Source organism: Ahaetulla prasina, chromosome 5 (assembly GCF_028640845.1).
Source record: "Ahaetulla prasina isolate Xishuangbanna chromosome 5, ASM2864084v1, whole genome shotgun sequence".
NCBI classification, from domain to species: domain Eukaryota; kingdom Metazoa; phylum Chordata; class Lepidosauria; order Squamata; family Colubridae; genus Ahaetulla; species Ahaetulla prasina.
The window spans coordinates 20720968-20736830 of record NC_080543.1 but is presented as its reverse complement, the minus strand read 5'-3'; the positions used below and the strand labels follow the sequence as shown (position 1 = coordinate 20736830).

General features: G+C 38.1%; 1 protein-coding gene across 2 annotated transcripts in view; it reads left to right on the top strand.

Moving 5' to 3' along the window:
* The window catches only part of PDGFD (platelet derived growth factor D), a 227221-nt gene extending 213381 nt beyond the window's left edge, over window positions 1-13840 (top strand). For both annotated transcript variants that reach the window (XM_058185421.1, XM_058185420.1), the window contains one exon: window positions 7723-13840. In XM_058185421.1, coding sequence (XP_058041404.1) covers window positions 7723-7857 — 135 coding nt within the window. In that variant the 3' untranslated portion in view covers window positions 7858-13840. The remainder of the gene's footprint in view (window positions 1-7722) is intronic.
* Window positions 13841-15863: the final 2023 nt, after the last annotated feature.

Below are 15863 nucleotides of genomic sequence, written 5' to 3'. Positions count from 1 at the left end.
GTAGTTAACAGAGGTGGTATTCAGCCAGCTCGTACCGGTTCAGACGAACTGGTAGCGGTAATTTTAATTAATTCAGAAGTGACTCTGCCTTCCCTGTCGACTTCACTAGTCAGAAGGTTGAAAAATGTGATCATGTGACCTTGTGACATTGCAGCCGTCATAAATATGAACCTTTTGTCAAGCATGCGGATTTTGATCATGGGACCATGGGTATGCTGCAACTGTTGTAAGTATGAAAACAGTCATAAGTTACTTTTTAAGTGCCGTGGTAACTTTGAACAGTCACTAAAGGAATTGTTGTAAGTCAAGGACTACCTGTCAGGTTTCTTAGTGCTGCCTTCTTGACATTCATTCAACTAAGAATGTTTTCCCACTGTCAGTAGATAAATGCACATTTGGATGGTTCTGACTGGCATATTTTCTTCCTCCTTAGAATACCGGCACCTCTCCTAAATCATTGTTAATTGCACTAAAATTTACTAATGACAGTCAAGCTGGACATGTCCCATAAATATATCTCTTCTATAAAGACAAAACCACTAAGAATTTTTATGCCAAAGCACTGTGACAGCTGATTCAGTGTTTTCTTTTTAAAAAAAAATGCTGAGGGATGCAACCATTTAAATAATGGAATGAGGGCAAGGTAGGGTCTTATGTCCAGAAAAGGTATAATTGGGGTTAGCAGGTCATTCTAGCACTGTTGTAAATTGCAGCCCAAGAGTGGCTATTTGTCCTCCTCGTGAGATAATAGAATAGAATAGAATTTTTTATTGGCCAAGTGCGGATGCACAAGGAATTTGTCTTGGTGCATATGCTCTCAGTGTACATAAAAGTAAAGATACGTTCATCGAGAATCATAAGGTACAACACTTAATGATAGTCATAGGGTACAAATAAGCAATCAGGAAACAATATCAATATAAATCATAAGGATACAAGCAACAAAGTTACAGTCATAAGTGGGAGAAAATGGGCGATGGGAACAATGAGAAGATTTAGTAAAGCAATGAGAAAAAGTCTCTTTTGTTCTATATATTCATTGGAGTAATAGTGTAAGGGAAGAATGTATTATTGTCTCCTAGTCTTGCTTCTGGGTCTTTATAGACAAGTAGGTAGGAACAAAAAGCATGAGAATGGTGGTTAAAATAAACAAATACCATTTAAAATAAGCTTTTGCAAAGCAGCACCTTGGCAAAGGCTGTTGCCAGGCTTCAGTGCTCCTCCTTCAGGGATGTGAGTGCTGAACTGATTTTAGGAGCAGGGTGTGTTCAGACCAGGGCTGAAATGCTCCCGGTTCACACCGGCCTGTCCGATTAGGTAGCGATGGCAGCTGCTGCTTCTGAGGACCGGTAGCAAAAATCCCTGGCCCCGCCCCCCCTGTCTCTGCTGAGCCGCACCATCAGCATAGTTTTTTTTTTTACTTTTAAAAGTTTTTCTTCAGCCGAAACATGCCTTTAAAAGTAAAAAAAAAAACACCTTTGATGATCATGGGGCTGAGCAGAGATCCTCAAAACCCTTTAAAAGTTTTTTTTTTAAAAATCCTCTTCAGCCGAAGAGAAAAAAAAACAAGAAAAAAATTGACATTTTAAAAGCCTCCTCTGGTGATCCCAGAGGAGTTTCCTGATCCTCACAGGCTTTTAAACTCACTTTTTTAACAGCCCCCACTTACAAGAGCCCCCACCCATGCCCATCCAATTCCCCCTCCTCACTTACCTATAATTACTGCTCTTTTGGGCTGGCAACGCCATGCTTTCTTCAGCTACTGAAGAAAAAAAACAAACACTTTGCTTTGACTTCCTGCTTTGCTGGCTGAGGAACTCTGGGATTTGAAGTCCACAATAAAATAAAATAAAATAATAAAATAAAATATTTGTGCAGCTTTCTGAGATTTGGTGTGTTTCTGTAGTGTTTCACTCTAACTACTCAAACACACAAAATCTCAGAAAGCTGTATGTGGCATTTTGTGTGTGTGTGAGAGTTGTGTGTGTGTGTAAAGTGTGAAAGTTGGTTTTTCAGCTTTTTGTGGCTGTTTGAAGTGTGAAGTGCAGCTGCTTTTACACTGTGTGTGAGTCAGTTGTGTTGTGTTGTGTTGTGCGTGTGTGTATAAAGTGTGAAACTTGGTTTTTGATACCTCTTATTGTTTTTTATACTTTATCATTTTTATCATTTATTGTTATTGGCCACGCCCATTCAGTCATCTAACCACCAAGCCACACACACCAATTAAGCCACACACACAGAACCGGTAGGGAAAATTTTTAGATTTCACTCCTGGTTCAGACCAATGGCATTTGTACGGCTTGCCTGGGCTAGAGATGTAGAGAAATTTCTAAAAAGCAATATGAATTTATTGTATGGACAGAAGCAGGAAAAATAAATATACCAATTCCAAAATGGAGATGGAATACCTACCTAGTAGCCAAAGGTTAATATCATTTATGATGGATCTGCTGAATTTTAACAGTTTTGTTGCCTATTGATGTATTAGATAGTAACCAGTGGGATGATTATGTGGTCAGTTTCATATGGAAAGTCCTACATTCCAGGGCTCAATATATAAAATAAAGGGAATTTATTTACCTGATGTCCCATAGGGCTATTTCCATTCTTATGATATTACCAACTAATATTATTAAGGAGGGTGTTCTAGCTTCATCTTTAAATGACCTGGCAATGGTAAATGTAGATGTCCTGTATGCGTATCCTTTACCCTTGAATTAACAGTACAATGAGTGTAGAACCCGTGAAAATAAATCTATTTTGGTACATCAAAGGTAACATTAATGTGAACTCAGGAACAGTTCATTCATTATTTCCTCCTCCTCCTCCTCCTCCTCCTCCTCCTCCTCCTCCTCCTCCTCCTCCTCCTCCTCCTCCTCCTCTTCTTCTTCTTCTTCTTCTTCTTCTTCTTCTTCTTCTTCTTCTTCTTCTTCTTCTTCTTCTTCTTCTTCTTCTTCTTCTTCTTCTTCTCCACCACCTCCATCTCCTCCTCTTTCTGTGTATGTATGTAGTGTGTGTGTGTGTGTATGTGTGTGTGTGTGTAGGGCTGTAGGACTTAGGAATTAACCTTACATGCATGGCAGATGAGAATCCCTTTTCTCAATATCTTAAGAGGGGAAAGGGCCATCTGAGAAACTTACTTGCTGACGTGCTGATTATTAGTCATGTAGCTATTACTTGATATCAGGCATTCAAAGGTTTTGAAGGAACTGTGCTCAAGAGAAAGGCAAGTCACAATTACGCTATAGCTAGGAAAGATAGAAATCCCCGCATATGAAAGCCTTGTTAAAAGCTACTGGTCTTTAATGAAAATATAAATAAATAATAACTTGGCATATTGTGATGCCAGTATGCCCTATTCAGATCTCATAGGCATTGTTAGAAAATCCAAAAGAAAGGCTGTGGAACATTGCTTTGTCTGAAAATGTCCCTCCCCATCTAGAGAAAAAGGGTAAGCTATGGATTGTGAGAACTGAGGGATGAGAAGAACCAGGGGTGGGCTTCAAAAATTTTAGCAAGGGGTTCTCTGCCTGGTTGCTGGGTGTATGTGGCCATGGTGGACATGGCCTAGTCGGCCTCCTGCACCATGGGAGGGGGGGCATTTTTGCCCTCCCTGGACTCCGAAGGCTTTCCCAAGTTTGGGAAGGCCCGTTTCCAGCCTTCCCAAACTTCCAGTAGGCCCATTTTTCGCCCTCCCCAAGCCTCCATGCGTGCCCTGCACTTACCTGTATCCAAAACGGGCCACATGGGGGCTCCAGAGAGGGGTGGGGCAAGGTGAGCGGGGCCAGCCAGGAGTGGGATTTGGAGGTTATCCAAACTGTACAGAATCTTAGCTAGAGGTTCTCTCGAACGCCTGCAAACTCCCAGCAGCCCACCCCTGAGAAGAGCGTTAGAGAATGGTAAGGAGCCTGATAGAACTACGGAAAATGTCTGAAAATTGTCTGCCCGTGATATAACTAGCATTTATGCCCAGTTGACTGGAAGTCCACCTTGTGGTTGTTTTATCGCATGCTTGGTTGGTCACCATTTTACATTTTGTATTTAGATATTGTTCGTTGTTAAATAGTTTTATTTCTTTTTTCTCCTTTTTTGATTTATTTGATTATTTGTACAATGCCCAGAGTCATACTGTCTGAGTGGAGCAGCCTTATATTATCAGAATAATTACAGATTATTATAAATTCTATAACACTGAAATCCCTAATTATGAATGGATAATATTCTGTTTATTTCAGATCTGGAAGGAAACTAGCCAGTACTGAAATAATGTGTAGCCTTCCTCAGTATGAGTTTTTGTTTTAATCTTACACGGTCCAAAATCTTCATAAGCAACATAGTGCATTAATTTACTAGACACATGTTTGTAAAACAGTATCTTTTGTAGACAGACTTGTCCTTCCTTATTGTGTCAGTGCAATGCTCTCCAGAAGCTTCTTTATGCTGGTCAGCTTCACTTTAGGAAAATATCAACACAACAGATCTCTTTGTTTGACTGCTGTGAAATTAGCATAGCATTTTGCTGGTAGTTGTGCAGATTCCCAACAGCTTCAACTCTTCATGGGCAGACCCATTGTGCTGATAAGGGGACATGTCTTACCAAGTTACCTGGGACTCCTTCTGGCCTGTGGACTCTAAAGGAGAAAATGCTCCATCACTTGTTCCAGCCATTTGACCTAAGAAGACCAAGTTGGGTCAAGGAGCAGATCCTAAGTTCAGAAGAAGGTACTGTATTTTTCGGAATATAAAACGCACCTTTTTTCCCCAAAATACGAATGTAGCCCCACCCATCTTCTCAAATAGAGGATTCAGAGGCTGAAAAAAAGCATCAGAAACGAAGCTTCAGAAAAGAAGCCACCAAACAAAGCTTCAGAAAAGAAGCCACCAAACAGAGCTTCAGAAAAGAAGCCACCAAACAAAGCTTCAGAAAAGAAGCCACCAAACTGAGCTTCAGAGGCTTTTTTTCTGAAGCTCTGTTTCAGAGGCTTTCAGAGGCAGAAAAAACTTTGTTTCTGAAACAGAGTTTCAGAAGTTTCAGAGGCAGAAAAAAAAGCAAGGCACAGAGTTCACAACCAAGGAACCTGTTGCTAAAATTCACCTCTGGGAAGAGCTGATAGGGGATATTCCGGGAGACCAATCCATCTGCCAATCAGCTTTTTTCTTATTTTCCTCTCCAAAAACTAAGGTGTGTCTTATACTCTGGTGTGTCTTATACTCCGAAAAATACGGTAGTTCCAGCAGCGTTGAAAGATAATTGCCATAAAGAGGAAAGTTGGAATAGAGAAGGAAACCCTCATAAAAGGCTGAAGAGACATGGAAACACTATCCCTTTGTCTTGCTTATATAATATTGCAAAATAAGGTTCCCATGTACAGTATTTCTCAGTGAGAATAAATCCTTTAGACTTTAGAGTGGCAGTTGCCACAGATATATTAATACAGGAATGTGAGTGAGTGAATACCAATGAAACTAAGATAACTGCAAATAGCCTGATCATCCATCCCTAATGATAAACCACAATTCTCAACAAAATTTCAACTCTGGGCCTCAAATTTAATTTATTTCCATATAAACTTCATTTTAAAAATCCACAATTCATCCAGTGGACTGTTCAGGCCTCACTAGTAAATCAAAAAGGTGATTTTTTTTTTAAAAAAAAAAGAGGAACAGAAATATAAAGAGTGATGGAGTTTGTGCATCAAGTCAATTCTTCACTAAAGGAAAGTACCTAAGTAAAACCCTTCAGGGATTTTCAGTGGAGTCACAAGGCAGAAATTCTGGACAGGCTCATATTTTTCTCCTTCTTCTATATTGTTAATTCTATGGGAACGCATAAGGACATCATAATATTTTATATTCCTATAAACCTGGCATACCAGTTGTACTTTCCATCTCAGTTTTATCATTGTGGGTCTCCATTCAGGACTTATATGGCCTTCAATGTATTAAGGGATCATGAGGAGAATGTTTTCTTCAGGGCTCCATAGTTACCTACTGTAGTAATTCATTAGACCTGGCATTTCTGCCTCACATCTTAGATCAGGGGTCTCCACCCTTGGCAACTTTAAGCTTTGCTGGCTGGGGAATTCTGGGAGTTGAAGTCCTCCAGGCTTGAAGTTGCTAAGGTTGGAGACCACTGCATTAGATCATTGATGGTCACTACCTTCACTGTTTTTTACCACTACTTTTCCTGCCTCAGACATAAAGTTGTACATTCTTTTGTGCCTCCTTTCCCCCAGATTCTCCATTCACACATACACATTTTACACCCTTTTGACCAAAGTCAAAAAACTGAAATCTTTCTCATAGGGGGATTGTTCCAGCCCCTTAACTATTTTAGTTACCCTTAGGTAAAGGTAAAGGTTCCCTCACACGTATGTGCTAGTCGTTGCCGACTCTAGGGGTCACTCATCTCCGTTTCAAAGCCAAAGAGCCAGCGTTGTCCAAAGACGTCTCCATGGTCATGTGGCCGGCATGACTAAATGCCAAAGGAATGCTGTTACCTTCCCACCATAGGTGGTCCCTATTTTTCTACTTGCATTTTTACGTGCTTTCGAACTGTTAGGTTGGCAGAAGCTGGGACAAGTAATGGGAGCTCACCCTGTTACACAGTACTAGGGATTCGAACCACTGAACTACCGACCTTTCGATCGACAAGCTCAGCATCTTAGCCACTGAGCCATTGTGTCCCCTTATCCATCTTTTTTTCAGTTATACAGTTTCCTTTTGGAGATGGGATGATCAAAACCATAAGGCTAGGGGGGAAAAAACCAACGAAGCCACCAAATTTAATCCCTTATTCACTGCAGGAAACCAGATTAAAACTTCCAAAGAACCAAATTCTTCTTTGTTTCTGGCAAAAAACATCCATCATTCAATTAAGGAATTCTCTCCACTACCAGTTTGCTCTATTTATATTCCAAAGAAGGAATTGGTGAAATGATGAGAGTGAAAATTATGAAGTTCCAAACTGGTTATAGCTACAATAAGTATCTTCTATCTTTTTTCAGTTGTGGGTTCACATGCCTCAAGCAGAGATTTTGTAATGATAGAATAGAATAGAACAACAGAGTTGGAAGGGACCTTGGAGGTCTTCTAGTTCAACCCCCTGCTTAGGCATGAAACCCTACACCACTTCAGACAAAATGGTTGTCCAATCTCTTCTTAAAAATTTCCAGTGTTGGAGCATTCACAACGTCTGGCAGCAAGTTGTTCCAGAAGTTATGATTACGCATCATTTCTCTTTTTTTTTTTTTTTGAGGGGGGGGTTTCCTCATTTTTTATCCCAGTTATCATCACCTCCTTCTTCTCCATTTCCACGTCCTCCTTTCTCTTTTCTTCTTCTCCTCCCTTTTCCTTTCTCCCTTTTCTGCCCTCCTAAGAATGATTACCAGGGAAGAGACAAATCACTTTTACTAAACATTCTGACCGATCACCTCAAAATTGATGAAATTATCTTGTAATTAATCCAAAGGGTTCATACGGTTTTACAGTCATAGCCTCCCCTTTCCTATACTTCCAAAATACCTGGAGGATACTAGTTGTAAGTTGATGGGGGGGGGAAAAGCTTCTTTTGAACTTGAAATAGACACGCATCAGATCAATATCTACTCAAAGGCTGGAAAATAATATTACCTTTCCACATTATTGAGAGGTGATGTACCTAGAAGGTTCCTACATGTTCTAATTGTCTTCTGATTCCATTTTTTTTTTTTATCTAACTAGGTGCTGAGATTTATCCCTGAAGCAGGTCATCTCAGAAGGAGGGGCAAAACCAAGCACAACATGTCACTGATCGATATTCAACTGGAGCACCATGAACGTTGCGACTGTGTCTGCAGTGCAAGGCCACCGCGATAAAAAAAAAACCCAGAGCGTCTGGTTTTATGCGCAACTTAAAAAGGACCTCTTTCTCTTGGGAGAAGGAGCTGTCCGTACTGATTTGCCCAGCGAACTATGCTAAAAGCCTGCCTCCATAGCCTTTTGATTTGAAGTGCTAGATGCCATGACAGCTTCCCCTTAATAAAGCAGATTGACAACTCTGAAATGCAAATCTGGGATTGAGTTTAGAAAACAAATGAACTCGAGGGCTGAATGTTTTCAGGCTTACGATGAAAATCGGGCTGCATGATGGCAGCACTCTTTTGGTTGAATTCTTAGCTGGCTTTTACAATTCTTCATGCATGCATGTACTCACAATACTTTTGCACAAAATCCTTTGCACAAACACACTTAAGCACACTTACAGTCCAACTTAAGGAAAAAGGAACTCCTGTATGGGCAAAATAGCTAATTTATAGACAGCCACCAACAAATACAGGTATATTAGGTTTACAGAACCCTGGTGCTGCAGTAGAAGTATAAGAGTAGCAATAGTATCTAGCATCTAGCCATGCAGACATCACATCTAGATATATGCATTACAATAGTCTGATCACAGCAAGCAAGTTTGAGCATTAAGCAAGCTGGATCCATGGTTGCTAAAGTCCATATTGGTAGTCCTTGATTTATGAGCACAGTTGGGACCAGAACTTCCATTACTAAGCAATAGAATCATTAAATGAATCATCACATTATTGCAACTCATTTCATGATCTTTTTGTGCTGTGGTCATTCAAAGCAAATCACACGGTCTTTAAGTGAATTTGGCTTTACTCCTTGGCTTTGCTCATCAGAAGCCAGCTGGGGAGATTGCAAATGGGGATCATATGACTCACAATGGATGCTGCAACCATTGTAAATATGTGCCGGTTGCAAATCTCCTGAATCATTATCGCGTGTCCGCAAGGACACTGCAGCAATCGTAAGTGTATTCATAACTTTGAATGGTCACTAAATGAATGGTTGTAAATCAAGGACTACCTGTATATAATCCGGTTATTTACATAGATTTATGAATCATTCTTCCCTGAACTGGCCTAGTTCCCTCAAAGTACAGGTTTCAAAATACCATGCTGATATTCATTCAAATTATCATCTTTTATGGGTGGCAAAGTTATCACCATTCAGAAAAACTTTGTAGAATTGTTGCTATCCAGATCAGAAAGATTCTTCCTCGGCCTTGTAAATAAATACATCTTTTGAGTTTTGGCAACTTTTCCCAAACCGGTTCCTTCCAGATGTATTAGAATCAAATTAAGAATCCTGGAACTAGTCCGACACATATGGGGAACCTCAAGTTGGAGGAGAAAAGCTACAGTGAACTCTTCAACACACGATTGGGCTGAAAGGAAGTGATATACTCTATCGCCCAATTCAGTGATTATAACTTTGACAAACTCTTCACTTCTGAATTTCATGCCGATCTGATTTAGACAAATCAAGCAATAGTTTGAGTTAAAAATGGTTGTTCCATCCTATGAGGGCTGTTTCAAACTGAGAATATTTGTGGAATAATTGGAATAGCTTGCTGGGAGTCTAAAATAACCTCTTTCAATTTCAAAACATATTTCAAATCAACACTTTGCCCATTCCTAACAAGGACACAGAACTCTAGACATAAAGAAGCAAGGCATCTAACTAAAAATCCAAGTTTAGTGAGGCCACCAGCAGATCCAAAAGTTGGAGCTGGGATTTCTTACTTCTCTCTCCTTCTCTCCCATTTTATATAATATTTTATCTGCTAGCATGTTCAAACTGGATCTAATTCTAATAAACTTGCTATTCATACAACATAACCTTTCCCAAACTGGATTCCTCTAGCTATCCTGAACTATACTATCTAGACAGCTTTTAGCTCATAAACTGTAGACCAAACTGTCAAAACTAGCTAGAACAGGAAATGTACTGAAGATATGTGAAAGACGGAAGATTGGTATACAGATAATCTTCAACTTTACATCACAATTGAGCCCAAAACTTCCATTGCTAAGCGAGACAGTTGCTTAGTGAGTTTTGCCCCCATTTTTACAATCTTTCTTGTGTTAGCGTTTCAGAGCAACCCAACACTTGTTAAGTGAATCAGTGCAGTTGTTAAGTTAGTAACTCAGTTGTTAAACGAATCTGGTTTCCTTGTTGACTATGCTAGTCAGAACATCACAAACGGTGACCCGGGGACACTGCAACCATCATAAATATGAGTTGGTTGCCAAGCGTCTCAATTTCAATCACGTGAAATGATCCTAAGTGTGAAAGGTCCTTTTTTTTCCAGTGTCGCCATAACTTTGAACGGTCACTAAATGAACTGTTGTAAGTCAAGGTTTAGCTATATAGCTCTGGAGAATTCAAAAGGGCCTCATATGCTTTTGTGTGTGTGAAAAGCCATGGAGGGTTTCAAGTCTGAAGTCCATAAAATGCTTCAAAGCACACAAGAATGAAAACATGTCCCTGGCATCTTTTTGACTTTGAAAAGGAAGTGCTGCATAATATTATTTAGCTGCAATCTTCACAATAATTGGCAAATCAATATTTGTACGCTTCAAAGGCCGCCCCATAGCTGATACAGCATTTCCACAACAAAGATGAGATCTGTACCGTTGACTTCTAGTTATGGCTTCGGAAGGACAGATTTAAAAATCAGTATAATTTTAAGTACATGCAGAATGCAATATTCCTCACATTACACAAAACAGTATTAGTTAACTGCCATCCCTAGTAGTTCCCATGGCTGGCTGTAATTTCCTGGGACTTAAAAAAAAAAAAAGAATAATTGGAATTGTATTTTGAATAAGTAATTTATTGCCTTGAGCCTTACTTAGTTTTGCAAACTAAATGTTTATTGGGTTCATACAATATTAATAGCATTCATTTAGTTCCTGGCTGTTCATAAAGGATTTGAAAAGCTACAGGATGGTTTCCTGGGGTTTTGAACCTCTAATAGGAAATTTCCTTGATTGACTATATTTTCCAATTATTTTGTATGCATATGTGTTCTGTACTTGTTAAATGCACACATATACTAACTCATTTCTTGTCTGAGATATCTAAATAAAAGTGTAAGGCAATTCATGGTTAAGAGAACTGAATGTTTGATTTTAAATGTAAAGGAGAAAATAGGTAGAAGGCTTCCACTGATAAAATTACACTTTATTTTTCTATATTGTTTTCTGATTCTGTGCTTAAAGGAAGAAAAAAATGGTTTTACAATAGCATTTCATGTATTAAACTAAATTTGGCTTCTTATCAGATAATATTGTGAATTTTTAAACCACTATTGTTCTGTTATTCTCTAAATTGTTTCCTTTTATTAAGCTGAATGATTTATCTGCTTTCTTGTTAACTTCATCAAATTCTTCCTGAAATACCGTTCAAATTTTGAAGAAGTTACCACTTCCTATTGTAATGAAACACTGGAGAACATAAATATTTCTTCTGTGTTTCTTTGTTTTTCCTTTCTTTTTATGAAATTTGCTTGTCTCTTTACTCAGTTACCTTTTGAGGTGCTTAATTCAGTACACAAATTTTATTTTAAAGGAGTAGTTATTAAGTCAAAGATATATTAAGCCTTATATTTTAAAAAGATTATTCCCTAAATACCTTGGTCAACATTTCCAACATTTCCATATGAAAACTGAGAAAATGGCATATTGAACCAGTTCCTTTATCATCTGTAATGGAAATTATTAACTAAACCACAGTTAATAGTTTACTTGAAAGCAATTGTTTAGTTAACTAAACTATTGATGGTACTGTTTAACTGGATTATGATTTTGATGTAGCTTGACTTAGAGCTTTGAATCTTGACACTCTGCTTCAGAGAAAGATAATTACCCATTTTAAAATATAAGCATTCAGTAAATAAAAGCAGGCCAAATATTATAAACTAGTCCTTAATTAATTACTGTCTTTCAGCATCATTTCTGGCAACTTCAGCATGGTAACACTGGTCTAGTAAACCTGTCATGTGGTGGAATGCACTGAATCTACTACATTTTGACATTATGAAAATAACTGTTAATATTACAACTATTTAGCGGTGGGTTCAGTCATTTCTTTCTTAACTAAGGCATGTTTTGGGCAAAAGAGAGAAAGGGGGAGAATTCAATCCATTGACTGTTTGATTCGGTTCATAACAGATAGAAAAACCCATTTACTCCCAAGTATTAAACATAATTGGAGAAACATAATGGTCAAATGCATGTGTCCAAGGGGAGGGCAAATGGAAAAATACATATTGCAATTTCACAACACAAGCCTTTTTATATTGAACACACATATAGGGTCCCAAGGGTGCTTTTTCAAAAGGTAATTGGGCTTCCTTTGTTTTTATTTTGAAGACATTTCTCTTCTCATCCAAGAAGCTTCTTCAGTTCTTCGGAAGCATTAGGGATGAGAAGCGAAACGCCTTCAAGCAAACACAAAGAAAGTCCAATTGCCTTTTGAAAAAGCATCTATATGACAACCATGACCTGGATGATTGAGAATATCCATAGACACATAGACAGCATAAGAGGCACTGCTAGTGTCATGGTATCATTGTGCATGTTTCATTAATCTGATGAAAACTCCAAATATAGTTGATGCATTAGGTCAACTAACTGATTATATGGCAATGCTTTCTAAGTATCTTGCCATACTAAATGTGCAAAGCAAACAAGATATTTAAAATCAAGAACAGGAAAAGGGAGAAAACAGCCAGTAGAAGCTAATTAGCGGTGGAGACGAAAATACTGATATTATATAAATGTGACCTACCATCAAAAACAGAAGAGTTTTCAGAGAAATGTGGTGGGTTATAATTACCATCATCACAACCATCAAAAAGGAAAAAGTTGGGATTATATAAATATGTATATATGAACTTAATCACAAATATTGTGCCTGTGTTCCAGGACACTACATTCTACACTTCAACTATACTACAACTTAGCATTTGAATTTGCCCACATCCTTAGGGAAAGCAAGAATCGTTGATGTAAATAAGCAAAAGTAACCTAAGCAAAATGCACAGTGTAGCTTTCTCCAATGTCTCTCTCTTGTGTCAACATATTCTGTCCATAAGAGCCACGGTGGCACAGTGGTTAGAATGCAGAACTGCAGGCTACTTCTGCTGACTGCCAGCTGTCTGCAATTTGGCAATTTGAATCTCACCAGGCTCAAGGTTGACTCATCCTTCCATCCTTCCAAGGTGGATAAAATGAGGACCCAGATTGTTGGGGACAATATGTTGACTCTGTAAACTGCTTAGAGAGGGCTGTAAAGCACTGTGAAGCAGTATATAAGTAAGTGCTGTTGCTAGTGCTATATTAGCATAGACTACATTGCTCATATATAATGGTTCATGTAAGATGAGTGAGATCCTATATGCATACTTAACGCCTAGAGATGTCTAGATATTCCCAAACTATCAGCATATCGTGTTGTGCTAGCTCAGAAAGTAGGCATCCACTTGATCTTCTGCTATGCCATTTTAATCCTGTTATTTTGGAGGATTGCACTTCTAAAAAAGCAATACTGTGGTTTATATCGAGTTGATAAGACAAATTGATAACCCAGGAACAAAAATGGATGATCCCACTGAAAATTATTGGCCATACGTTTTCATCACAATCCTCTCAAAAGTTCTCCTGCACCCCTGCTGGAGCTGTATAAAAGCAAAGTAAAGAATGCAATATGTATTGAGATTATGAAGTATTCTGTCTCTCTTGGTGTGTATGTGTTGTTGTTTTTTTAATATTAGTTCTCTTGTACAAATGCAATTTTCAATGCTTCTGGAAATAGGATTGGGAAAAAAATCACTGTAATCTTGTTAGGATCAAACTTGCTATCTTGTGCAATTTATATATGTATTGTTGTTGTTGTTTTTGTATCCCTAAAATGCTGCCTTTTATAGAGTGAACACTTTGGTAGTACAGCACATATAATTGTGTTTTAAAGTCAATTACAAATAAACAAGCTTTTGAAGGAAGAATGCTGGATTTATTAATATGTGTTCGTGTTATTCAATTCTGCTGATGGGGCGATTTAAGCAATACTCTTTGTTCTTTTATCTTCCTAGTCAGCAAGTGCCCAATTTCATGCAAAGCTTTAGACTTTACACAATTTCTTTTCCTCTAAACTAATCCAAGTTTATTCCCAATCAGCCACAGTTAATGAAATCAGAGGATGAAAGTGCCCCTATTCCCTAAATTATGGATACTTGTTCTTAACCATCACAGGGCCAAAAATAACAAAATACAAGTCATAACATCTCAAGACAGACTGTAACCTTTTGTAGTGACAATGTGATCACTCTCACAAGTGTCAAGAGGCAGAATTTGTATCACACTATTTGTTCCCTCTCACTCCACAAAGAGATCTATCATGCCTAAGAGTTGCTTTTCACTAGAAGAGACAAATAGTTTGATTTGATAGAATCAACTTGTTATTTAAAACAGCCATTTATTCATGCAGCCATGAGGAATAGTCACCTGTTACATTTTTGAAAGAACAGAATAACTTTTATGCATAGCACAAAGAAGTCATAATCAAGAGGACCCATAATCAAGCATGAGAGGTAGCATTCAATCTAGCATATCAATATGCTAGATCTACAAGACACTTTTACATGTAGGCTGATATTGCAGGCTGTCTGGCTTCTCAAATCTGCCAAACCTGATTTTTTTTAAATTTTGTCACAACAGTATACACAAGCATCAACATAAAACAACAACACATCATAGAAGCATATATATAAGCAAAAGTATGCAATAACTATATTAATTTGATATAATGAAAGGAAACAATAGGACAGGAACGGTAGGCACTTTTGTGCTCTTATGCATGCCCCTTATAGTCCTCCTAGGAATGGGATGAGGTCAATAGTAGACAGTTTTTGGTTTTTATTTATTTATTCGATTTTTATACCGCCCTTCTCCCGAAGGACTCAGGGCGGTGTACAGCCAAGTAAAAATTCACTATATACACATTAAAAGAGATTTAAAAAGAACATATTATAAGGTGGCCGAAAATTTAAAACAATTTAAAAACCTTAAAATATAAATAACCCCAATAAAATTTTAATCCAGTCCCGCTTGAATAAATAGGTGCGTTTTCAGCTCATGGCGAAAAGTCCGAAGATCAGGCACTTGACGTAAACCAGGGGGAAGTTCATTCCAAAGGTAGGAGCTCCAACAGAGAAGGCCCTTCCCCTGGGGGCCGCTAACCGACATTGCTTGGTGGACGGCACCCTGAGAAGGCCCTCTCTGTGTGAGCGTACGAGTCGGTGGGAGGCAAAAGGTAACAGCAGGCGGTCCCGTAAGTACCCGGGTCCTAAGCCATGGAGGTTGAAGTTTTTGGGATTTTGAGAAGAGACCACAGAGTCAGGTAGTGTGTTCCAAGCGTTAACGATTCTGTTACAAAAGTCAAATTTTCTGCAATCAAGATTGAAGCGGTTAAAATTAAGTTTAAATCTATTGTTTGCTCTTGTATTATTGCGACTGAAGCTGAAGTAGTCTTTAACAGGAAGGACATTGCAATAGATGATTCTGTGTGTTAAACACAGGTCTTTTTTTTTTTTTTTTTTTTTCAAAAGGAAAAAAAATAGTGTTTTATTAACTACCACACTGTTATAATACACTTTAAACGTACAATAAGGTAGTCTTTAAATTTGAGGTGGTTTGAACAAATGAACAGATTTTCCAAATGTTTGTAAATAGTGAACTGTTGCAATTATTGTACTTTTTTTTTTGTAAAACGGGTAGAGCACTTACAGACTTGGCTATGCAAATTAAGAGTGTACATTTTTTATAGTTGAAAATATAAACAGTAATTAAAAAATAAAAAAATCAGCTTAATAAAAAACATATATGTTTATCAGTTAAATGTACTGGATACATACAATTTAAGGGAAGCATAAAGGAAAGATGTGGATATTTAAATGCAGCTCAACTAACCAAAGCTTGGCAGAAAAAAGCGTCGTAAAACCCTTATTCCACTATCACTAATAT